General features: G+C 39.1%; 3 protein-coding genes across 4 annotated transcripts; 2 read left to right on the forward strand and 1 right to left on the reverse strand.

Annotated features, from left to right (window-relative positions):
* Positions 1 to 1,275: 1,275 nt before the first annotated feature.
* Positions 1,276 to 18,694, forward strand: RB195_012182 (uncharacterized protein; the record flags this gene model as incomplete). Of its 2 annotated transcripts, XM_064193927.1 has the most annotated exons (18): positions 1,276 to 1,313; positions 2,217 to 2,334; positions 2,394 to 2,525; positions 2,624 to 2,702; positions 5,352 to 5,569; positions 5,642 to 5,712; positions 6,688 to 6,793; positions 6,852 to 7,011; positions 8,282 to 8,457; positions 8,609 to 8,713; positions 8,774 to 8,863; positions 14,528 to 14,590; positions 15,073 to 15,239; positions 15,320 to 15,472; positions 16,465 to 16,598; positions 17,313 to 18,061; positions 18,114 to 18,320; positions 18,599 to 18,694. In XM_064193927.1, 18 exons carry the CDS (start codon positions 1,276 to 1,278, stop codon positions 18,692 to 18,694), a joined length of 2,862 nt encoding a protein of 953 aa, XP_064051510.1. The 2 variants fall into 2 exon arrangements, with proteins under 2 accessions (XP_064051510.1, XP_064051511.1); XM_064193928.1 differs by lacking the exons at positions 1,276 to 1,313; positions 2,217 to 2,334; positions 2,394 to 2,525; ... (12 more) ...; positions 18,114 to 18,320; positions 18,599 to 18,694 and adding exons at positions 1,821 to 1,849; positions 12,271 to 12,402.
* Positions 18,695 to 18,768: 74 nt separating this feature from the next.
* On the reverse strand, positions 18,769 to 21,585 carry RB195_012183 (uncharacterized protein; the record flags this gene model as incomplete). Its single annotated transcript, XM_013446184.2, has 3 exons — positions 18,769 to 18,929; positions 19,062 to 19,148; positions 21,447 to 21,585. The coding sequence occupies 3 exons, from the start codon at positions 21,583 to 21,585 to the stop codon at positions 18,769 to 18,771; spliced, it is 387 nt and encodes a 128-aa protein (XP_013301638.1).
* A 614-nt stretch (positions 21,586 to 22,199) lies between these two features.
* Positions 22,200 to 24,809, forward strand: RB195_012184 (uncharacterized protein; the record flags this gene model as incomplete). The annotated part of the gene is made up of 7 exons (XM_064193929.1): positions 22,200 to 22,264; positions 22,483 to 22,562; positions 23,600 to 23,801; positions 23,873 to 23,981; positions 24,102 to 24,215; positions 24,496 to 24,584; positions 24,653 to 24,809. 7 exons carry the CDS (start codon positions 22,200 to 22,202, stop codon positions 24,807 to 24,809), a joined length of 816 nt encoding a protein of 271 aa, XP_064051512.1.
* Positions 24,810 to 25,392: the final 583 nt, after the last annotated feature.

Genomic DNA, 25,392 nt, shown 5'->3' on the forward strand with positions numbered 1-25,392 from the left:
GTTGAATTGCAGATCGTATATCAGCTGAACATGTGTAGCATTGAATTACTTGAATTCACACGCCTTATGCCACGCGAAACACATCTACACGTACACGTTAAGTTACACAACCGAATATGTTCGCAAATAAGTCGGGGATTTTCCGAAGATGGCTGAATGGGATTTTTTTAAATCTTACGAGAAAAGTATACTTTACATCGGGAGTAGATCATCGTTTTTTTGGAAATTGTTTAGTCCTCGTGTTCCTGGGGATCTGTGAGTTTTTAGTATCGGTTTCGTAGTGCTCGGAAAGGGTGAGGTCCACGTGTCGTCTAGTGATTTTTCTTGGTTTTTGCGATCGTTACCAATTGTTAGACAGGATTGACCGTGATCATAATGGTTACTTACTTATTTATTTATTTGAAAACGCCCATGGTTGTGCCATAAAAAAAAGAAACATGGAACAAGAGAACTCACTAGAATTTTCGCTAAGTTTTGGACAACAAAACTAGTTTTTTTCAAGCAAATTATTTAATGGATCGATAGTTCATTCTCTTGCTGCAGACGCTAAGAGAAATTTACGACTCAATACAAGTACTGTAACGTCTACAATGTTCATTTGGAATGCTATGTACAGTACATGTGTAGCGCAGTTGGTAAGAAGTTTGGCTCTGTGTACACGAGTGACCAATGGTTCGAAACCGCCCTGGAGCCAATCATGCCTTTCATCCATTCGGAGTCGAAAAATTGGTACCAGACCTAATTCTGGGAGGATAAAAACACTGGCTTGATACATTGGATAACCCCAAAAGTCATTATATAGGCTAGACACGCATTCATAAACCTGAAACGATTCTGAATTGAAGTGAACGTGGGGGCGCATCCTAAGCGGATTGATTAATGCCAGAAAGTTTTTCCTTCAATTAATAATAGGTAACTATTATTCCTATTTATTGACACAACGTATATAATACATTAATAATTTGTGTAATTAACGATCTATTAATATGACGAATTATCAATAATAATATTTATTTATTTATTCAAACTGAATTTAAATCGAATGTAAATAATCGAATACAAATAATAAAATAGTTGCAAATTTAATGACATTCATCTACTTATTTATTTATTAATTCATTGCGCTCAATGACGCGCCAAAATACATATATGTGGCAAGAACAAACATAAACAAATGCAGTAAACATTTACGTAGTGAAACGACAAATAGAAAGAAGAGAATACATTGAGCAGAGATCAATATGTATGATATGTTCACAGAAGGATAAATTCAGAATGAGTCCAGAGAACAAACGTGGAACATTATTTTTTAGGTAACAAAAAAAAATCTCTATGTATTTGCTAAACAAACAATTAGTGCTGAAGTCCAGCAACGGGAAATCTAATATTCATCCGTAACTCGCCTAACGAAAACTTTGCTGTCTGTGTACCACGTGTTTCTGGTGCAAGGTCCCAATGAATATTTTAGCTCGTATTGTTTTTTCGTCTCTAACAAACATATGTACTGCTAAATCTTCTTTGAGCTTTTTGTTTCCAAGGTACGTGTTACCCCTAGCAAAAATTAGAGTTTTTTCTTGGGAATCTTGGTCTTAAGCCAAAAACCTTTCTTTATGTTGATAGTTTTTTTAGAATTATGGTTTTGGAAATCTCGATCATTGTCATGAAGTTTAAGTTTTATTAGTGAGTTGAAGGATGGGAAAGTTTGTCCTGACGAAACTACTGTAGTTTTGTAACTCGTGGGGAACTGTAGAGTTCGCCCTTCAAATTATGAACCTGGGAGTGTCGCAGCTCAATTTCCCGTAATCGTGCTTTAGAATGGCATGGGAAACGGCGTTAGTTTCTACGAGGTGTACTTGTTTACACTAACACATTGTTTACTTCATTTTATTCAAGTTTGTTATGATCATTTTTGCGAAATGCATCGCAATATCGGAATTCTTGTTCTTTTTGCTCTACAAGTTATGAATGTTGAATGCCCGAGGGCGGAGGGGAAAAAACTTATGCAATATTCAATCCAGAAACTTTTCCACCATAACCGCATCATATTTCATTAGAAACAAACGCATATTTGCACTTTTGGCTGAGAAGAATGTTGTAGAAAAGGTTTTTTTTCAATTATGGGGGTGTCAGAACGCGTAGTCATTGTGAACACACAGAAACGCCTTCTTCGGATTTCCAGCACACTCCTGGAGTGTTTAATCCTTGCTTTCCTTAAGGGAGCTCATACAATCAGCGTCAACCCTGAACTCCACACAGAATTCTACGAAGCACAGAACATGCTCAGCGGCAGTTCACATTGCGCCACCATTTCATGGCTTTTTCATGCTTACAAGGGTGTGTTTCATTTATATTGATCACTTATTGATTTTTTGAAGAGAATTTGAACCTTTCAGGTCGATGAGTCTCAGAGATTACTATGGACATGGGTATTAATTTTTGTTTTGACGGTAGGTTCATACTTTATGTATGAGGTATTAGATGACTACATTGGCTATCCAACAACTACGAGACTAACCGTACGACAGGTATGACTATCGATTTGATCGGTATTTCTTCCGTGCTAGAGACTAATCCGATGAGTTTCTCCTCTTAAAATGTTCGGAAAGATTTTTTTTCTTACCAGAATGCCACCATGTTGTTACCTAGTATTCATGTGTGCCCAAAAAATCCGTATCATCTCAACTACAACATTATTTTCCAAGGTAGGCGAGAAGTGTTGTTTCCGAGGAATCGTAAAAGTTATTTTGTTATCATTTCGAACTGGTAAATGAAATTATAACCTTAATTCTTAGTGTCGGTTACTTTTACTAGTGTATACATTTAGAATGGTGTTGCGTCTATTTTTCTGCATGGTGTTTTCTTGCATGCATGGTTTTACCGTAGGTAGTGGTTTCATCACATTGCCTTGTCGACTTCGTAAGATTGAATTTGAATTGTGGTGGGTAGTCACGTGCGCGCCGCCCGTATGATGTCACCTGGTAAACCCATCCATATAAAGAGCTCATTGAGGGTCGTAGGGAGCTGCTCAGTTACACTAGCTTAGTGACATCTCTGGTGGTGGAGAGTCAGGGTTCGATTGGAGTGCAAATGGTTGCGAGTGATTGGACATCTCGTTCGGCCTGAGAGCAGGGCCCAAGGCGCTTGTACGTGCGGACGAGGAGAAAGCGCCTCTAAGGGATCCTCGCTGAATTGAGATGGTTTTAGCCGAACCTATTGTGGACGGGTTGTCAGCAGGCCTTAGAGCTCCATTGGGGCCTCAGCGGAAGGACGTAATCCCACGCAGTTGAGAGTTCGTGAACAATTGGGCTTGGTTGTCCAACGCTCCCATGACCGCTCCGCTTTAAATTGTATCTAAAGCTTTCTTCAAGTCCATGAAAGCGAAGTCCTTGTGAAGAGTTTGTATATGACAGACAGCAAGCAGATTGGACGATAGTTGCCGATGTCTTTTGGGCCCTCTATTAACCAACAGCAGTGTCTTACTGGTTTTAAATAGCTGAAGAACCTTACATTCCAACAAATAACGAGTGAAAAGCCTCGCCAGTGTGTTGGTGAGGACTGTAGGTACTTCGGATGGTCAGGCTTGACTATGTTGGGAACCGACAGAGTCAAGCCTGACCATCCGAAGTACCTGGTGAACAACGACAGTGACATGATGGCATGTCGGGCTTCGGAAGGGAGGGCTTCTGGAATCACATGTCCATCTTCCCTCAGATGGTGAGGAGGCAAGTGGAAGAGATTTGACTAGAAGTTGTGAATTGGCTTCTCCATCCCCCTTCTCGACGCTGTAGTTTTTCCATATGGAGAGCAGTCATTTTTGTTTTATGATCGACGAAGTTCCGAAAGGCGTAGTGAATCCTCTTACCTCTGCTCTCTGCTGCTTCAGCCATTGCTGCAGCTTTTCTCTCTCTCTCTGAAGTCTTCTTTCATCATTTCTCTGCCCCTCGCCAGCTCGGACGTGAGTTCATGGTTGCCTACAGCTCTTGCGGCTCCACGCCGACGTATTGGTTCTAGAGTTCCACGAGGGACGTGGTCCTTTGCTGGTTCTGAAACTCTTTGCTTTCTTGTACAGCCGTGAAGATCTTCTACAAGCTTTTCGTCGATGTTGTTCATACGATCCCACTAGCGGGTAATTCCCACGTCTAATGTAAGGAGGACTTCTAGAATTGTGAGTTCTTATGGGTGGTCTTAGTCATCGCGTTGAACTCGGAAAGCCTCTCCCCCTGTTCATCCCACTGTAGGCCGTAGGTGCCGATGTGAAGTTCTTCGGACGCTCTTTTGTTGCCAATCTTGGCGCTGAAATAACCGATTTTGACCTTGTAAAAGGTATGATCTTCTCTGTAGAACTTCTTCAAGTCCCTCTAAAAAGCATCGACTTCTTCTTTTTCTTAGCTTGATGTTGGGGCATAACTGAAAAAGATTTTCAACGCTGGCGTTGGAACTCTTCTTCTTCTCCACAGAGATTTGATCCGTCATAGGTTGTTCAAAATAGTCTATGTTGTTTGCCATATTCATGTTGACGAGGAAGCCAACTTCACCAACTCCTCCACTGTCGCATGTTCCTAATAATAGTTCTCCTCCATTTTATATATTTTTTATTTTATATATATATATTTATTTTTCTTACATTGTATACGGCATTGAGAGGGCGGCTTCGTCTTGTCTCGATCAGTCCAATGACGTCGTAATTAATCTTTCTGGCTTGCATAATCAGATCTTCGATGACCGCTTCTGATAAAAACGACGTCCGTTGTAAGCACAAATCGTCATACTACTTCTTTATTGTTTCGGTGGCCTACATGGCTCAATTCCGTACCAGGTTTTCTTCCGGAATCAAGAGACTCTTTTTTATTACTCTCTTCTGCATATAAGTTCAAAGTCCATGGGTAGGTCCCAGGCGTCTGATCACATGAATTTTGGAAGAACGTTGTATCCACCCGTTGTGGACAAGTAGAGCTTACCCTGTTGGAGGCATTCCAAACCGCATCACTTGCACCTCTCAGTCACTTGATTGGAAGCTTTTGCCGTACCTGCGGGATACAAGGATGTCATAGTCCGTCCTGGCTCTGCAGAAACAAGGAGTCCGCCCCCAAAATCCATTTGCATCTCGAAGCAGCCACAAAGTCATTTTCGGTCCGTGATTAGCTCCCTATCTGTCACTTGGAGATGCACGGGCCACGTAGCCTCGCGATTAACTGGCTGTAATCTCTCTAATGTGTGAGATCTGTGGAATAGTATTTGTCAGCACATTTATTTGTAAATTCTGAACCAGTATTTTTAAAATCAGACAAGGTATACTGGATTTGAGATCAGATGGCTTTTCCATACGCTAAAACAACTCGATCGATATTTAGATATCGATCAACGACTCGGGAATTTGAGTTTCGATGTGAAACGCGACATTCTGCTATACTTCGTCGCTGGTTCGGGTTTCGCAGGCACAAACGTCTACAAATGGGGCGGCGACTACCGTAGATCAATGCAAAGATTGCTGGATAGATGGATAGGCGAGCGATCCTTACTCACCATGTTCCGATATGTTTTTGAGGAGAATGGGATTCGATGTGAAGATGTACGTCCCGAACGAATGGACGAGTTTACGCAGATCAGGACGAGTTCGATGTGCTAGTGTTTTTTTTTTCAGATGTTCGACCACTGTATGCCGATACATTGCTGCAGGTATTTCAAGCCAAGTTATGTGATGCTACGTGGAAGGTATGAAACTTTTTGGAAATCTACGATAACTAACCGACTTCTCCAAAGAATAATTAGTGATGTGCACAGTTCCTTTCTTCTTAGGTTTTAAAATCTGGTTACTACCGTAAGCAAATTAGTTAATGGATAAAAATAAAATTACCGCAATAAATATTAATTACAAAAATAACTACCTATCAATTATAATTAATATATTAGCTGTAAAATCAAACCAACCGTGGTCTACGAACTTGTCTTAGTCGCCTAAGCGCGAAGCCAGACGTTACTGCGCTCCATCTCTGACGAACCTGATAATCGATAACTCACTTTCGCTGCTGTGATTGGTTCTCAGCATCGTTGCATTAGACCCCGCCCTTTTCATGCTCGCGTCGCATTAGCCAGGTTGAACCGTTTGTATCGAAATTAGATATTCACGAACACAGTTTATTACCACATCATTAATTCAATGATCTGTAAATTAATTTTGCTCTTTCGCGAACCGTAATCCAAATAATTATTTCAGGCAACAAGTAAATAACGATTTTGGATAATTCTGCCGTTTAACTGTGCTCGCAATTAGGCTACGTCCTTTCCATTAGGGGAAGCATAAAGAGGATGTGTCGTTTAATTCAGAGCCCTAGCGACTTTTTTTTTGTCACAGTCACCTTCGCTGCAAGATAGTGAGGAACACAAGAAAATGTGACGAGTTTCTCATGTCCCAAAGACTTCACTAGGGTTCCTAAGGTTTCGAAGGAAAAAAAAACTATTCGACGGAATCTATGGCAAACCACTGCTCACATCGTATAGGGAGTTCTCAACAACTTCCTCCACAATTCTTGTCAGTAAAATGTAGTCGTACTACTATTTACCAAAAGGGAGAGTGAACGATGAAATGGGCTTGGATGTGTTTGACAAATGACGTTATGTTGCAAAGGAAACCGATACAAAGAGAAAAAAACAAAACAAGCAAAAAAAATCAACTCTTTGCATGTTTAGATGTATGCGAATGGATAATTACTATCAACAAGGAGGTGGCGAGTCACATGCACTACGTCTCGTCTTTAAACGGAATCCAGGAATATTGACTAAAGGTGATGCACAGGTACAATTACCACAATACCGACAGATTTTCTAACTCTCTGAAATAAGTGATCTTTCAGAAACAGGTGATCGTGTATTTCGGAGATGAATGGCCCGAAATTGGTGTATTCCCTCGAGTTCATATCACTGAAAATGACTACGGTGTGGTGAATTTCAAACTGAGAAAAGTGTCAATGATGGAACAAAAGGGTGGTTGTGAGGTTAATCAACTTAAAGAAGGTAAGTTATTAACCTTGCAAAAAGATCGAAACTCTATCAAAAAACATAGCGGACTTTTGTATTCTGTTAGTTAACGATTAACACGTTGACGAGAAACCATTTTTTTTTCATGATTGTTTCGTGGGACGACACTTTTTTTTGCTGAAAATTTGTTAACTTTGAAATAAATGTGTGATTAATTAGATACTTAGACTTGGGCTTTTTTTTAAAAAAAAATAAACATTCAAATTGAAAATTAAAAACTAAAATTCAAAAATATTAAATAATTAATGTAAAAAATCAGGAATGTCAAATTAAATATTGAAAACATAAGACAAAAAATTAAAGTCAAAATCACATAAAATAGTTCGAAATTAAAATAGTATAAAATTAAAAATATACTAAAACTAAAAAATCTAAAAAAATGAAGAAAATTAGTTAAAATGGAAGGCCAAGAAGGACATTCATATGACATTCATATTCATAAACATGATGCCAGCTTTCATCCAAAAGGCAAGCTCATGGTTGTTGCTGAATATAACATGATGAAGGGATTCGTTGAAGGACCTCAGCGACCAGATGGCTGCCTATACTCCGTTTGTGAGTAAGACAGCCAAATAGTATATCCTGCTGTTTTTTCATCTCGTAACTTCCCAGTTCAATGCTTGGTTTTTGTATTGCGAGAAGGTCAGGAAAATCAGGATCAATTACTTCAAAGAGTTGATTGTTGACGACTTGCTGTACAAGAACTTCAACATCATCTCGATCAGCAGTAGAAGATCTAGCAAGCGGAAACTGGTGTCTGATACAAACGCAAAGACCAAAGACAGACGGTTTTACTTTGACTGCTACGGCTCGATTTCTGCAACTTCAGGCAGATCGACTGCCCGGAACCTGGCTAAGAGGACTAAGGCAAAATGCAATGAGTGCGACAAAATTTGCTGTTTAGATTGTTTCCAAACAACTCGTAATTGTTGATTGTTGTAATTAGTGTTGTTGGTAATTGTTAGTAATTGTAGGCGAAAAATAAAATGAAATAAATAAAACTTGAAGTTCAATGGATAGTCGGTCGATGTCAACATAAGATACTTCTAAGTCTGAACTGATTATTTGAACAGAAAACAAAACAATCGCGTACATTTTGACTAAAATATATACTGTCGCGCAGCAATGAGCGACGCTGTCCCATAAGACAGGCTGGCTGTCGCGCACCATTGAGCAACAGTGCCGTCAACGTGTTAAGACAGTTCTTTGACATTTTGCCCGAACATGCAAAATTTCTGTATTTCAGGACGTTCCACTTGCTACGTGAATCGTTGGCTTCAGGAATACATTATCGAACCACTCAACTGTACCCTTCCTTACTTGCGAGACGTAGAAGCGTCTCGAGGATACCCTATCTGCAGTCCGCATATTATTATCGAACATTATAATGTGATCCAATCGTCAAGATCCCTCAAAAAGAAGGTTGGTTTGATTCAAATGTCACTATAAGGGCTGGATACTGAAATGCGAGTACCGCGCGGATTTCTTATAATCAAACAAAACTCAGTATGTTAGGGTATGTTAGGATGACAATCATCCTCCTGGATGCGAGTATCAATTCATCAATTTCTAGTGTATCCTGAACTGTGATCGCTGGGATCTCAATTTTCAATACTCTACAAACGTACAAAGACAAAAAAAGGCATTCCGAATGGATTTATATTATAAAGAACTCAGCGTACGTTCTTTTGCAATCTTAGATCGATAAAGTATTTATCATAAAAATTACTTCTTTCAGTACGAAGAATACATAGAAATCCCCTTCCTTTCGATGCCTGGATTCATCTCTCAGATCGGCGGGCAACTCGGGCTTTTTTTCGGCAGCTCTGTGACTTCCATAATACATTTCTTATGCTTCTTGATAGCAAAACTTCTAGTTCTTAGTAGATGGAATAGATCATGAGGAATGAATAAGTCGATTCTTATGGTTTTTTCTCTTAACCACGGATCTCTCTCACTAGAGGGATTACAGCCGGCTAGCGGCGACGCCAGCTGGCGGAGGGCTAATCGCGAAGTAAAAGCGACCTTGTCCTTGCCTTGAGATGGTGGATTTAGGAGACGGACTCTCTGTTTCTGCTCTACCAGGACAGACTCATGAAATCGTTTTATTCCGCATGTCGGTCCGCTCAAAACCGTGCATAAAGTTACTGTGAGGTGCAAGAAAAGCGGTTTGGAGTTGCCGCCAACAAATAACCCTCATTGGTCCACTGTGGGAGAAAGCAACGTCCTCCCCAACCCCATGAGACTAGAGACTTGCAACCTGCCCAATGGGTTTTAAATTTATATGTACGACACACTAATAGAAGTTCTGACATACAACGTTCTGATAAACTGAGCGCATATTATCAGAAATTAAGGTGAAATAAATTCCTTAATCCAATTAAAAGATGGTGGTCGTGGTCTACATTGACGTCATTTGAGAAACTCCGCACACATAAGGATTTTAACAAAAACGTGCTGCAGAAAAAACACTAACGTGGATATAGTTTCGCACATCCAGTAATTCCAGACATATTCTTTGAACTCCTTTCTACCTTTTACCTTTCTATCGCCTTGTTTCTATGTATTCTCTGCATAAAGTCGATATCACAGATAAGTGTATTAGTGGCGAATAAAGACCTTTGTACCTTCGGGATACTCCATCAAGCACAATTTATGTCTGTGAGGCATTATTCGCGCCGTGTTGAGTGTTGGATTCCAGATTTACTTAGTTAGATTTCCAAAAAGAATTCCTTGGAAGAAGGAAAAAGTAAGGAAATTTGGTATGACATCGATCAGTGGGCATTTTTAGAAACATTTCTGGTATTTCCGCAGATGAATGGGTACTTTCCATTCAAAATATGATAACAAACGATCCGCTCACATTTCTAAACGGCATTTCAACTGTGTCAACTTCTTAAACTTTACTTTATCTAAACAAACAACAGCTTTCAAACAACTTCTTAGCTTTCCTTTTTTTGTTCATTTCAAAAGCGTACCCTAAGAGCTGCGGGTGCTGCGAACAAAAAAAAGTACAGCAGACGCGGTGAAATTGACAGTTAGGCCGATGGGACGTGGCAAAAAACGAACGTGGCACAAGAAGAGTGACCATGCTACTGTCGCGACTATGGCGCTCTTAGTAGTCGCGCGGCGCAATTATCGGCGCTCATCAGCCTCCAGACTATGCGGTGGCACATCACAGGCGTATCTCTCGACCGTCCTTCAGGCGTCCGTACTCAGTGTATAAAGGTACTCTTAGGGTTGTGCAGTAACTTCAGCACCGGAATTTCGCCATTCTACGTGGAAAGAGGAGTCCGGCAGAGTGACACAATTGCACCTAAAATATTCGCGGCCACTCTCGAGAACGCAATGCGAAAGCTGGAATGGAACGACATGGGAGTGAAGGTCGATTGACGGCAACTGCACGATCTACTCTTTGCCGATGTCATCATTCTGATGCCATCTAGCATCAGCTAAGCTAAACGAATTCTGATCGAATTCGACGAAACATGTGGATGCATCGGTCTTCAGCTGAATCTGCAAAAGACGATGTTCATGCTGTAGTTGATTGCCTAGCGCACGTCTTGGATTTGTTCCATCTTCCAGGAACAGATGTCGGTGTCATCTACAACTACTGCAATTTTTAATAACAGTATTGCTAGTTTATAAGTTGTTGAAGAGTCGTTCAATACCTCTCTAAGTGCACATTACAATTTCTACCGTTTCACAACTACTATACCTATTTACGTCGACGTTCCACTCTAAGCCCCGCTCCTAAGAGAGGACCGTGTTGACTTTTCCTGCCTATTGTTCAACACATTCAGGAAAAGCACAAAAACAGTGGAGGCTGGAAAATGTCACAAAACAAAAGGCGCTCTTGCGAAATGATGTGAGAGGAATCCCGTGTGAGATTGTTTCAAAGAGACTTCTGATCGCTTTTTCACATTCTATGGTGCCATTTTTTGTCATGGTGGATAGGAAAGAAGATATTTCGACATTTATGGCACTGCTCTGGAAAATCAGTGTTCTATGCTACTTGTTGGATGTTACTGAAGAAATGATGGAAATTCCTTTTTTCGAATTCTTCCTCATTTGTAGCCTGAAACAACTGAATGGATGGGCAAACTAATGGACGAATGAGTGGATGAATGAATGGATGGATGAATAAATAAATAAATAAATAAATAAATAAATAAATAAATAAATAAATGTATGAATGAACTCGACAGAAACGAATGCAAGAGACGTAGCACTTCTGAGGATAAGAGCAGTTTAGGAAATCAAACCTAGTATTTAAAATTTATTTTTCAACGTTAATGTTTCCTAACTTTGTCTCTGTGTTTCCTTTCGAGTTATAAATATAACAAATCAGTTTTGTAAGGAATATGTTCGTGCAGTCGGTAACAGGTTCCGCTGTGGCTGCACGATCGATCCGAGGTACGAATCCGTCCTAGTTCTCACCAAGCTTTTCATTCCAAATTGGTACCAGACTTGTCTGGGAGGATAAAAACACTGCCTTGACACATCGGTTAGCCACCACAAGTGATTGTATAGGCCAGGTTCACGTTCGTAAACCTCAAAATGATTCCGAATTGAAGTGAACGTGAGGGCGCATCTCAAGCGGATTGATTAACGCCAGGAACTTTATCGTTTATCCTCTATATATTCATACCACAGGAGCCATCCAAAAAGTTAAAGAAAGAAAGAGCATTAGAAACGGTTTGTTTACTTTTCCCGAACGATCAGCCTTCATCAAAACGAAAACTGATTCATCAAATAAACTTTACACACATCTACAGACCGGTTACGGGTCATTTCTCGCTACAACCTCTATACTATTCGGAATGGTCCAGCATCATATCTGATTCCTAATACATGCATCTCCACCAATACCGCCACTTCCCATCCTTGACGTGTTTAAGCCAAACGCAGCAAGTAGCCGACGCCAATTCAGTAGAATAGCTCATTAAATCCAGAAAAACACCGCTTCTACGAGCCTATATAATCGCTACCGAAACAGCTTTTCCAGAATTAATGTAGGATTGGTCCCCGGAGAATCGCCCGCTTCTACGGTCCCCTTTAGTAGTATAAGCAATCCAATTTCTATCACGTTTGTCTCGCTAACGATTAATTAATTCGTGCAGAAAATCCGAGCGTTTGCCGAAAAATCCGCCTCCACTCGAACTCTCGTCGAGCTCATAACAAAACTCTTCACTAATAGGTCGTCGACTTTTCTGGAATCCTTTCCAATTCCAGATCTTTGAATCCGCCACTTTCATTCATTCTGGATACAGTAAGATCGGTATTGCTTTGACAGAAGAGGAACATGGATCCGCGTCATTTTCGTCTTCTATAGAAGAATTACGAATCTTACTGTACACGGTATAGCTACGATAGGCGCAGTTCTTTTTTCGTGTGTGAATCCTCTGCATAAAAAGTTTCTAAGGAAGTGTTTATTTGTTTAAAACGTCATGGCTGAATCAAGAGAGCACTGCGAAACTATGTTATTGTTAAGCAATCGCGCTATTAATTCATTCATTCACTCATTCATTCATCATTCACTCAATTCATTCATTTAATTATTCATTTGTCCATACTCTCATCCGTCTATTCATTCGCACATCCATTTAATCGTTCATTCGTCTATCCATTTAATCGTTCAGTCATTCCTCCCCTCATTTATTCATTCATTCATTCGTCCATCCGACTGTCCGTCGACTGTCCATTCATTCATCCGTTCAGTCATCATTACATTCATTCATTCGATCGCTCATTCGCCACTTCATCCACTTTGTCTTGTAACTTGTCCATCTATCCGTCCATTCACTCATTCACCTTTTCCATCATTTGTCCATTCATTCATTCGTCCATCCGACCGTCCGTTCATTCATCCGTTCACACATCAGTACATTCATTCATTCGATCGCTCATTCGCCAGTTCATCCACTTCCATTCTTTGATTTGTCCATCCATCCGTCCATTCACTCATTCATTTCTTCCATCATTCGTCCATTCAATTATTCGTTCATCCATCCAATTTCATTCGCCCATTCATCCAGTTTCATTCGTCCACTCATTCGTTCATTCATGCATACATTTATTTTCATATTCATTCACTTGGTCACTCATCCACTCGTCTATCAATTCACTTGTTCATTTGATTGACTCCTTGTTTATTCGTTTGTTTACTCATCCACAAGTAAATTTATCCATTCTGCATTTTTTTTTCAGAATTGCTTCGTCCGCTCTTTCCACTCGCAACATTTTCCTTTCTTCTTCAACCATGAACCTTCGCCATCTTCAGAATTCCACTCAAAGCGCCTCACTAATTCAGTTGGACAGATTCCATATAAGCTGTTTCCGATTTTCTCAATTGATTCCCTTAAGTTCATCTGCACTTCCTCAATTTCATTGCTAATTTATCTACTGGTGAAGCTGTTTTTTTTTTGCTCTTTTTCATTCGAAAAATTTTTTTCCTACAGATTTTTTACGACCGGTAGTGATTTTTTCTTTAGTAGCAGATGCTGCTATTTGATGAATTCTTATTGACAGCAATAAATTAGGTCGAAGATTAACTGTTGTTCACCACAATAGACATTTTATCAAAAAGCGCCCCTGAGGCACTTTTAAAGATCGAACACATCGGAATCTTCCCACGAGCAGCTCAAAATGTAAACTCGTCCATCCAATCCAATCCATTCGGTTCTCTACCCGTTTAAATTCTACACAGCACTAAAAAGGGCCCGTAAAAAAATTTATAGCCTATTATTTCTACACCATTAATTTTATTCGCAAGTGAGCGTGGCCACGCAGAGTCTTTTTCGGTGCTGATCTTGTCCTTCTTTCTAATTGTAATACCAAAAATATCGATCCAAATCTCTCACTCGAGGAAAATATCATCATTGATATCAGCTTACGATTTTTGCGGCGATTACAATGTTTTTCTTTACAACTCGACTTCCTAAGGCTAAGAAGATTACATTTCATTTTTTAGCCTGGAAAATTTCTTTTTTGGTTAAAAATTGCCATCCATTATACTTTTCTTCTTATTAGTTATATATAACCAATTAATTAACTTCTATGCGATTTAAATTTGCTTTTTTTAGGACCTCTGTTTCGGTAAAATGAGGAGAATTCTTCCCTCATTTCTTTTCTTTTCGTACTTGTTGGAAAAGAGAAAATCGAGTCGCCTAAACCTGGTTTTTTCCACGTTGTGGCATTTTTTTAGGGTAAAATGATCTTAATAGATCATAATCAGAAAGATTTCAAAATTCTGCCTTCCATGTCTAACCTCATCACTTCTTGATCTCTTGATCTACCTATTTTTCTAAGATCTATTAACTGTGGAATCATTTCCTCCTTTGGTACTCTTAACGTGAATTTTCAAACAGATTTGTTCATATTCATATGATTTTTTTTTTCATCTCTTCTTGTTTTTTTTTTCTCCAACGAAGAAAACAAAACAAACATTCGCTTTAATAGCTGAAGAATCGTTATTTCGTTATTATTTCAGATGCTCTATACCGTATTTGTTACCGTACTCTTGATCACTTCATCTTTTGAGGCTTTATTGCTGGTAAGTTCAGTCACATCTTTCTAGTGGGGACCGTACCGTATCATAGATCCAAAGCTGTGGACAGTTACAGTAAAGATTCTTGACGAAACGGCGAAAAAACGCATCTGGGTACCAGTTAGCATACTGTAACAATTTTATAGTTATCTGTAATACCATGAAAATCATTCATAATTCAATGTTAGTGAAATAAAAATTTAAAAAATATGAATAAAAACAACATATAGTAGTATATACAACTGCAAAAGTAAGAAACTAAATAAATAGAAGTAAATAAATAAAATTAGTAGGTTAAAAATTTCATATTTGATTCAAAAATGAGTTATGAAGTCACAAAATCATAAAATTTTTAGTAAATCCGACGAAAAAAAAGTCTGGTTTGAAAAAAAAAACCATCTAATCAGGAAGATCCTTTTAAAAAAAATCATTTAATCTTCACAAAAATAATATGATAGTGGATATGTTTTCTAATCAACTATTTACAGCCACCGATAGAATGCGGCGACATGGCGTCAAGACACGAAATCCGCACCATATCAGCTGTGGATCGCGCTCGTCTGCTCGCCGAGTATAAACACGAACGGCGATTGCTTGGTCCACGACGATTTGCCAGCGCGATAGCCACCGTACAACTATGCGAAATCGTGAAACGGTTAGTTTGACGGTTGACGGATATCGGAAGAAATAGGCGCTTAGGCGACTATGTACGATGCCTACGCAACACTTTTGCAGCATTGACAACGCTTTAGCGCCTAAACGTATGCCATATTGGGACGTAAGATGGGACCTACGATTACCATGGCCAGCGGATTCTGTGGTGTTTGGCGAGAATTTTTTTCCAAGAAGAGGAAGACGTCGTGCTAAGGAGAAGATCGTTAGGGAAATGTAATTTTTTTTTTATATTTTATCACTGAAATAACTGAGTGAGCATAGTGGAGGTAGTTTTTGCCTACGGTTTAGCCACCGCAACAACGGATTCTTCTGGAATCTGTCCCAAAAAAACTTTAAAAAATACTTACTTGACCATATCCCCTACAAAAATAATGTACTCTCGTTTTTTTTTTTGATTGACATTGATCAAACATGATTACATTACTACGAAAATTTTTTTGGGACTGAAAAAATAAGGTGTGACCTAAGTCTAACAGTAACAAATACGAAGCACTTTCTTTTCCTTCTCGAATGATTACTGAAGTTTAACTTCACTAAAGTTACTTCAACACTAGTCACTTACTATAAAAGGCGGCGGCGCATCAGGAAATTGGCATAGTATGGAAACCAGATGGAAAACATAAAGTTCGTGGTGTGGAATGCAAGTCCAGCCCCTGCTAAACTTTCCTCAATTGTCCTTTTAAGAAAAGAGCCTGGAAGACGGCGGATGTTTCTATGAGGTACGATAGAACGGTCAATCCTTAGGTACGCGCCGCGTCCATGGGCGAGCGGTCGAGAATCGATGAGGTCTCCTCATCAGTCTATTCGAATAAAATAAGTGAATAGGCTCCTGAAAGAACCGGAGCGTTTACAAAAGTACACGTTCTAACGTACCTCGTAGGAACTGAGACAGTTCCCACGCAGTTTTTCAGGATTAATTGGAACCGTGTGCGACTACGGTCATACTTATAATCTACACTCCAAACTCTATATTTTCTCACATTTTTGTCAACTACGTCAGTTTCGTGATGCACCGCCTTTAATCGGAACGATTTTTTTTGGTTTCACATAATAATAAAATGTTTGTAACGATATACAGATTCACAATATTTTCTACTTGCGAATTCATATTTACTTTCAGAACTGCCGCGAAATCCAAAATATTTGAGTTCATAGTTGGTGGAAATCGCTAACAACAGAACGATCTGATCTTAGTGATTTTACAGAGTCCCTCGCGGTCTCACATCGCATTTTCGTCGTATGGCCGTTAACGAGACGTTGACCTCAGCAATTCGCGCTAGTCGCGCAGCACAACTGCTTATTATGCTCTATCAACTTGGGCAATGGAAACAAACGGAAGGTGATCTTTATGCATTTATGAACAAAAACATAAAATAAATAAAATGATAAATGGGATGAAAAAGTTATTACGAAAAATGAGAACAATAAAATAAAAATAAGATACATCTTTTTTGACAAAATCAGATGACAAAATCGTTTTTTTTTTTAATCTGCCCAATGAGAGCAACATAGTCATTCATTCTATCGATTGGCGAACAGTACTGGAAGAGCAGGACCTGATGTACCAGGATAGGATTACTCCAGAGGTATTTTCGAGTGAACCTCAAAAATCAACTGTGTGAACCTGGAATCACTCATCGCTCGACTTTCATGTCGATTAAACTACTATTCGTAGCCATTTACTGTTTATTTAATTATAATTATTGACTATTAGGGGCGCATGTAGCGCAGTTGGTTAGAGGTTCCGCCTCCTGCACGATCGATCGGACGTTCCAATCCGCCCTCGTGCTTAGCAAGCCTTATCACGTTCGTAAACCTCAAACGATTCTGAATCGAAATGAACGTGGTGGCGTATCCCAAGCGGATTTTTATTGTTTATTTAATTATATTATTGTTTTTTTTATTTAATTATATTAGTAACTATTATTTATTTGTTGTTAATTTATTATTGAGTATATAATTCCATTATATTATCGATTATTATTCGCTTGTTCATCAATATTATTGATTGATCCCAAACTTTTGGTACATCCCTCGTCATATGACTTTTCAGACAACTGTTCCCATTGTTCTCGAAGTTCTCCGATGGCATTTTGTGAACTTCATCAGCGGAAATGCATCAGTCGAGTGATGCCAACAGCTAGCTGTTCAACATTCTCCAACGATTATGATCCATGTTATGCATCAAAATGTTTGGAAGGCGTTTGCGTATCATTATCGGAAGCACACGAGAGATTGACGGAAGAAAAAAAGAAGAAAAAAATTGCAGAGCGAGCTATTCCCATGACAATTAGCGCTAGCGTAGAGAAAACAAGCACTGTGCCAATAGATGATGTGGTATTTCTTCTGAACATCGGCGATAAGGAACAGTTGTCCCTCAACGACAACCGGACGCTAGTAGATAGTAACTCCACACAGATTTTTGAGCAATCCGCTTTGACGGACGCTTTCAACACCACAACTGAAGAACAAAAGGCACCGATGACCGCTTCCGGACGAAAAGCATTCTCCCAAGATCAGATCTCAATCACCTCCTCAATGACAGCTGCCCCAGGGCCGGCATTGAATTCAACATTAACTCCACTCACGACTCCTCATTCGGACAATCCTCACTTCGATCGTGAACTCAATACATGGGTCTACTCTTTCGACGACTTCCTACCGTATCCATCAGTGTACTTCTCGGTGATGGTGATCGCAGGCAAGTATCGGCCACGTCCCCCTTCACAACGCAGCCCCGCCGGGGTCACAGTGTTCAGTCGAGGCGAGAACCTCCCCAGCGGATATACACATATTGTTAAGGTAAGCCTAAACCGCTACGCTGGTTTGCTCTGACTCTGCATGAGCACTTCAGGCGTTCCCATTCGACAATGGTCATGTGATTCGGATCCTGGACCCAGCAGCTAGTGACGTTTTAGTGGAATTCTCTTTCATAGTGTTGAAAGATGGTCATGAATGCCAAAGGTTATGCTTGTATAGGAGGCGTTACATTGAATGCAGACGAAATACCGTACGACTCAGCAAATACTCAGCACTTAGCGACCGAGTGGACTTCTACAAGGTTAGTTCAAAGTAATGATGTAATTTTTTTCTACATATACACATTCTTAATTTATACGACAGAAAGCGCGCTAGAATTTTCCTTAAACAATTTCTAGAGTGCAAAACTTTCCAAAAAAGCAATTGTTAAGGGATATGAGAATGCGGGACTCTTACTTCTCCATAACAGCGAAGAACACAGTAATAGTAATTGCTACTTTAATTATCAACATTTTCAGTACGGACGTTCAGAGTATGTTCGGAATAATGCTCCTCTCACCGATAATCTCATACTTTCAGACAACTCGTCAAGTTATTGACCGTCGATGGAAAGGAGCTGGCTACTTTCGGCGCCGTACACAAGACGCTTTCATTTTTATATGTCCGTCTGACTAATAATAAGTATTTTATAAGTGAAATAAACATGAATAAAGTAACAAATTTATCAATTAACAGCCCGACATACAGATTTACTTCAGCTTCTTCTTGATGCGAAGGTCATTTGAGTGACCGCACTTCTTCTTTCTGCAGTTCGAAGCACGAGGTGGCAGGCGAGCGTAGCACTTTCGGCAAATCTGCTTGTCACAGTTGTACTTCTGGGCTAGCTGACGAAGGGAGGGCTCGATGATACCTAACAAAAATAACAGTCTGACAATCGAAAAGAATATACTAGGAAATCTGAAGAACGAATCTTCGATTAGTTTCAGATATTATTTTCTCCAATATCAGTAACAAACAAAAAAAAAACGAAAGAAGAAATCACCTCCTCGAAGGCGGAGCACAAGATGAAGGGTAGACTCCTTCTGGATATTGTAATCAGAAAGTGTGCGACCATCCTCGAGTTGTTTTCCTGTAAATATGACATTATCTTTATACTAGAGCAGAAAAAGTAATAAAGTCATTAGGAAAAATTTGCATCAGAATGCGAAATTGCATAAGAATGCGAAATTGCATCAATATGCATAACTGCTCATTTTATTGGCTTTCAGCAATGCATCTCACAGCAAAACGCTACGGATACCATGTAAATACAGTTTTTCAGAAGCCGTCAAGCTATACACGGGATAAGGACGCGTTAACTTGACTATGCCATGAAATAAAAATATATATAACAAGATATTCGCAGCAACACGGCAAATAATTTCAATAACTGGATCCTATAATCGGGGAAAAGAATAAGAACACACCCGTGGCTTTCGACGAAAAACCTTTACATCAAGAAACCTTGAATACTCGAAAATCTCTGGTGAAAAACGCAGATCAGAGGACGGAATTTATGTTACAGGGATATCCAGTTTGTTCTTCTTTTCTCGAAGATATTTTCTCAAAAAGTGCAAAGAAGAACAAAGAATGTAAGGGGAAAACAATGAGCCAGAGCTGTAAGATGGTTAGATTGTGAGCAGACTCTGTAAAGTTTCGTCGGACACATATGATATATACTAGTCGCAAATATAAAGACGTGAGAAGTTGAGAAATTTATTAAGGACGCTCACAAAAAAAGAAGTTGGGGTTTTAACAAAAAAAAAAACGAAATTCTAAGTATCTCACAAACAATGCCCAGATAAAATTCTAGAGACTGAACTTCCATCGTACATTTGTTCTTAAACGTAAACGACTGCATATGTATTTGTATTACGTAATATATCATGCAAATAATAAAAAAAAAATTCCGGGATGGGGGAAAGTTTAGCTTAATTAACGTTTTGATAAACGGATGTTGGCCTATGGAATGACTTGCGGGTCCAATCGATGTTTTATCCTCGCAGACAAGTCTGGTACAATTTCATCTACTCTGGAGTTGATGAAAAGTATGGTTAGAACCTGGGCGGTTTCGAAACCACTAATCGTACGTTCAGCGCTGGAACACCGAGCGCATAATCCAAAATAACCATGTGTTCAAGAATAGGGTTAAAGACGATGGTATGATTTTTGTACAGCATCTACACGGTAAATGTTACACCGCACCAGGTCAGCCAAAGTTTTCATCCCCACGAGAAGATATTAAATTGTCTTGGAGGACAATGACCTGATATAGTAGCAATCGGGCCTGCAAACCGTATTATCGACCGCATCCGCATTCGCAGTTCTCCATGATTCTGAATTGAAGTCGAACCCCCTCACACATTTCAAAGGATGCAATTAACGTCGACTACTTCACCTCTTCATCTTCTAGAATAGAGCTACTACGAAAAACTTAAATTGAAAGCTAAACTCTATGAGAAACCCCATTCTTTGCAACAAAAATGGACCTCTAGATTCCGAAAGCTTGTCTGATCTTTGATGTGGTTTGGTCTAAGAAATATTGCGGACAAATCTTGATTATCCTCAGTTCCAAATTAATTAATGGTATGTTTGTAAGGTTAATTAGTTAGTCGCTGTATAGACTACAAAACGAAACTTGAAATGAGTAATTTGGCAAAAAAAAAGTCTAGCACTTATGAAAGCATGAAAGTTTTGCATAGAACAACTACCTTCTTCTAACACAGAAAAATAAAAAGTAGTAGCAACCAAAAAAGCAGAATTCTAGATACAAGAAGAGAATAACTAAAATTCAAAATTAGGTAATCCTTAAATGGTACAACCAAACTTCATGCCAGTGACTAGTTTCATTCATACTCTTGTACACAAAGTCAAAATAAAGTTTTTTTTTTTTTTATAAGTTGTGTTGACAGACGACAGATGCACTGATTCGAGAAACTGCACACAAAGTCGATAGCAAAGAGTCATAGCCCGGATATATGTCAATGGACAGGATTTATTTCCATAAAGAGTGATTGTTTACATATATGCGATAGTCGGACCCGGTGCTCCGACCAATTTCACTTTTGTACGGTTGGCGAAGATACCCCCTTCACTTTTGTACGGTTAGCGAAGGGACACCCTCACTTTTGGACGACTGGCAAAGGGACCCCCTTCACTTTCGGACGATTGGCAAAAGGATCCTCACCATTTAAGCTGCACCCCATGAGCTGGACCCGGTTCACCTGAGGAGGGTCCGGCTCCTCCTTATCGCACCTATGATTGTTTAGCTTCCAACTTTATGTATTTATTATCTACTTTTGAAAAGAAATAAAAAGTAAGGATTTGAAATCTAGATTGCTGCGTTATATCATTCCAGTGAAAGGAGCAGAGAAAGCAAACGACATACCGGCGAAGATCAGACGCTGCTGATCTGGTGGGATTCCCTCCTTGTCTTGAATCTTAGCTTTCACATTCTCGATTGTGTCCGAGGCTTCAACCTCGAGGGTGATTGTTTTCCCCGTGAGAGTCTTCACGAAGATTTGCATTACTTAAAAAGACCATTATAGAATGAATAGGCAAGTCAAGGCAAACCAACACAAATGCGAAATATAACTCTTCAAGAAAAGAAAAAAAGAAGAAATCTTAACATAAAACACCAATCCCCAGAATCAGGACAACAACAACCACTGGTCACGAATTGTAACTCATAAATGTAACTTGCTTGCCACTTTAAAAGAAGAAAAAATACGCAACAAGAAACCAATGAATACGAAACTGCTCTTCCAGCTAAATGCGCAGAAATAATACTCTCCACTTCCTGAAGTTTATCGCTGGGAAGCAAAAAAAGTAGAACTCTTACAAGCAATCTCTAGAAACAGCCAGTAAACAAACCCAGAAAACCGCACGATGCTACGAAATCATGACGAAAATCGACTGGATGTCGAAATTTCCACCCACATCGAGGATCGAATACTCAGCCATCGACTACTGTAGCAGCGTAGTAGAATTCTTGGCGTTTCGCCAGATTCGTGATTGGAGCGCGACTACTCATTTCCGATATTCTTTACGTCAACGTTTTTTTTTCGCACTTGTTTGGGTGGCTTCTGGATAGTACTTTTTTCTATTCAGGACTATTTTTTGTATTTCGAGGGATCTCTAGATGTCGGATGACTACAAAGCAGTTAGAGGTGGCAGTTTGAAGCTTAAAGGAAACAAAAAAGCCTTGTAAGTTACAACTAATTTAAACTTTAATTTTTGGTAAATGTCACCAGAAACTACTTATGTGCTAGACTCAGCTTCAAAGTGCGATGTATATGAGTGTATTAATTAGTTAAAATAGGAAATTTGGAATTAGTGGGAATCTTTTAATGTAGTAATTACTACAATGTAATTTACCACCGTAATAACTGTGTTTTTCTGGAACAATAAGCTCACTAGTTTAGGTTCAAAGCTGATAAACCAAAGAAACACAAGTCGAAGAATGCTGAAGCTAATAAACCCGATCCAGACGCGATTGCTCATGGTAAGTGCAGGATTTTTGCCCTGGCTCCTCTGAATTCAATTGTTTTTTGTTTGTATCGGTCTCGGTTTTGTTTTCTTTATTTTATTTTATTGTATTGGAAGTGTACTCTACCAATAGCAGCAGCAGCTTTCTTTGCGAGTACTTTTTTTTGCTTTTGTTTCTTCAGATTGTTGTTTTCAATGCATCAAAATTATTGATCATAGAAGGTACCTATTTGGCAACACGAGCCGTACTTATGTCATGATTTTTGTAACAGCTACTTTCCAACCTGTCAGATCTGTATTCTACTGGTCTAATGTACTGAAAGCTGTTGAAAGTTGCGATATGTTTAGAATTAGCTTTTTCTTCTTAAGCGGAGAAATATCTTCTTAGGTTGAGCAGGACACGAGGTTGTTGTAATCCTTTATTCTTGGCTAACGTTTTGGCGTGTTCGCCTTTTTCAGAGCGTGAAAAGGTGGACTTGAAAGTGATTTGTCCGGTCAAATGACGTATCCGCCCAACAAAGAAGATCCTAAGTCTATTTGTAGATCCCCTAGTTACAACTGGAAGTGTAGATAGCTATGAAATCGAAAAGTGCGCCTAGTATTTTCTTTTTTAGGGTTTTATCGGACAAATCACTTTCGAATTCACCATCTCAGACTCTAAAGAAGGCGAACTTTTCTAAACGCTTACCAAAAATAAAGGATTTTGACAACCTTGTGTTCGGCTCAACTTTGAAAGACAAATACTGAATCATCGTCATGCCTACGTTTATTAAAAGATACATATGGAAACTGTTTAAGTGTTGTAGGCGTTTTCCATCTTATTATTTGTTTTATTTATTTATTATTTCTCATTATTCATTTTTTATTATTTTATTTTTATTATTTTTCATCAAACTAAACGATAAGACAGTATTTTAGTTCTCCAAAATATGTGCTTTTGTACAGTTCCAGACATCTTATTTGTTAATTTCATTTCTTTTCGAGTTCATTGTTCCTGATCTATTGATTTGATCATGTTGATCTGCTAGAAGAAGATGATGTTGTCGATTTTAGGTGGTTGGTGGAGAGTTATTGACGAAGTGGATCTCAAAGGAGGCGAGCATGTTTCGTTCGAATGTGGTAGTGGCAATAGCTGCTACCTATCGGCTTTAGACAACGGCCGATTTACCATCGGTTTGCCACATCCGGAAGGCGAAGAACCGAGTCCGGAGGAAATTTTTGCAGTCGTTAAGACACCTGACGACCCTAAAACAAGGTATACTTTCGATTTTATTGTCCTCCGAAAGCTTTTCCTACTTTTCATTGCGTTATATTATTGAATTTCAGTTTCAAAACAGGTTATGGTAAATATATCGGAGTTGATTCTAATGGAGCTTTGGTTGCCACCGCTGAAGCCATTGGTACACGCGAACGTTTTCAAGTCGTTTTCGAGGATGTACGTGTCTTCATATCTGCATTTTTTGGCTTTTTTTAAAAGCAAACTTTTTTTTCATTCGATGTACTAATGATTGTATAAAATTATTCGATTCTATTAGTGAAATGAAAACTATTGCAGGGAAAAACCGCTATACAAGCAGTTTGTAATCCCTTATTCTTGACTATGGCTGTTGATAAAGATGGTCTGATCTATGTGGCTAGCAAAAAAGCTACTGAAGACGAGATGGTCAATGTGAGCTTTATTTTTTGATATTTTCGAATGGATTGTATGTACTGACGAGCCGAAAATATTCCTCTGGGCTATGGTTGCCATTTGAGAAAGCATTTTATTGTAAGCGACCAAATTCGTTGTTCTGATTGTGTAGACATACCGCACATGTCATATTCTTAACTCCACCGTATATGCTAAGGCACTTAGATCCACTTTATCAGTAATCAGGTCCCAAGATGGCCTGCTTGCAGCATTTTTTTTTTACCATTGAGCCAATTGAAGAAGATAAATTTCATTGTAGATCAGAACGAATGCCCAAAAGACAGGACCTGTAGACTGGCGATCAGCTGAAGACAGAAAATCGGCCAAGGACTGCTCACAAGCATATGTGTATGTCATTCAATTATTCTCTTTTTTTCGTTTATTTGTGGTAAAGAGCTCATGTGAATGCGATTTAGGAAGATGTATCAGCACTCAAAAGTCGACACGAAGCTGCGAGCCATTTCTGATGACGTCTTCGAAATGAAATCCGTAAAGAGAGCGCAGAAAGATGGAGACTTGCATGAGACTTTACTTAGAAAGCGAATTAAGATGAAATCAGATCGATATTGTTGATGCAGACTACCTCGGAACTTGCAAACATTGGTTTTCTTTGTATTTCCTTCCTTTGGTCTTTTTTTTTCCCAATAAAATACTGATAAGCTGCTGATTGTGCTGTCTTACCTTGAATTATGTAGAGTCAGTAAGAGTCTCACGTCCTTAAGTATTTACACCGATCTCATCGCGACAACTTCAAAGGTTATGTAAATGTAAATAGCCTCATCTTTCGACGTGTTTTAGAATTCACAAATAAGCGCTTCTCTATCCTTGGGCGAAGCGATCACCATATCATTGAAGGGAGCGCTAGTTCACCGGGAAAATTTGAATGAAGATGGTTTCGGAAGGGTATCTCAAGTGATTTTTCCAACATTTTAGTGCTCTCAATCAATTAGAAACAAAATATTCCGTGCTTTTGAATATACCAAAATTCCATTCAGAAGAAGTGGTGGAATCGAAAAATGTTTCTAATATCAGCGATTGTGGTGTTCATCGTCGGTTAGCATTGTCAAAGTAACAACGGTAAGATTGACAGAAGCAGTACTCACTTTATCTCACAGGTTCATTTTGATTTAAAAAAAAACAAAGCTTCGTTAAAACG

Source organism: Necator americanus, chromosome III (assembly GCF_031761385.1).
Source record: "Necator americanus strain Aroian chromosome III, whole genome shotgun sequence".
In the NCBI taxonomy this organism is placed as follows: Eukaryota; Metazoa; Nematoda; class Chromadorea; order Rhabditida; family Ancylostomatidae; genus Necator; species Necator americanus.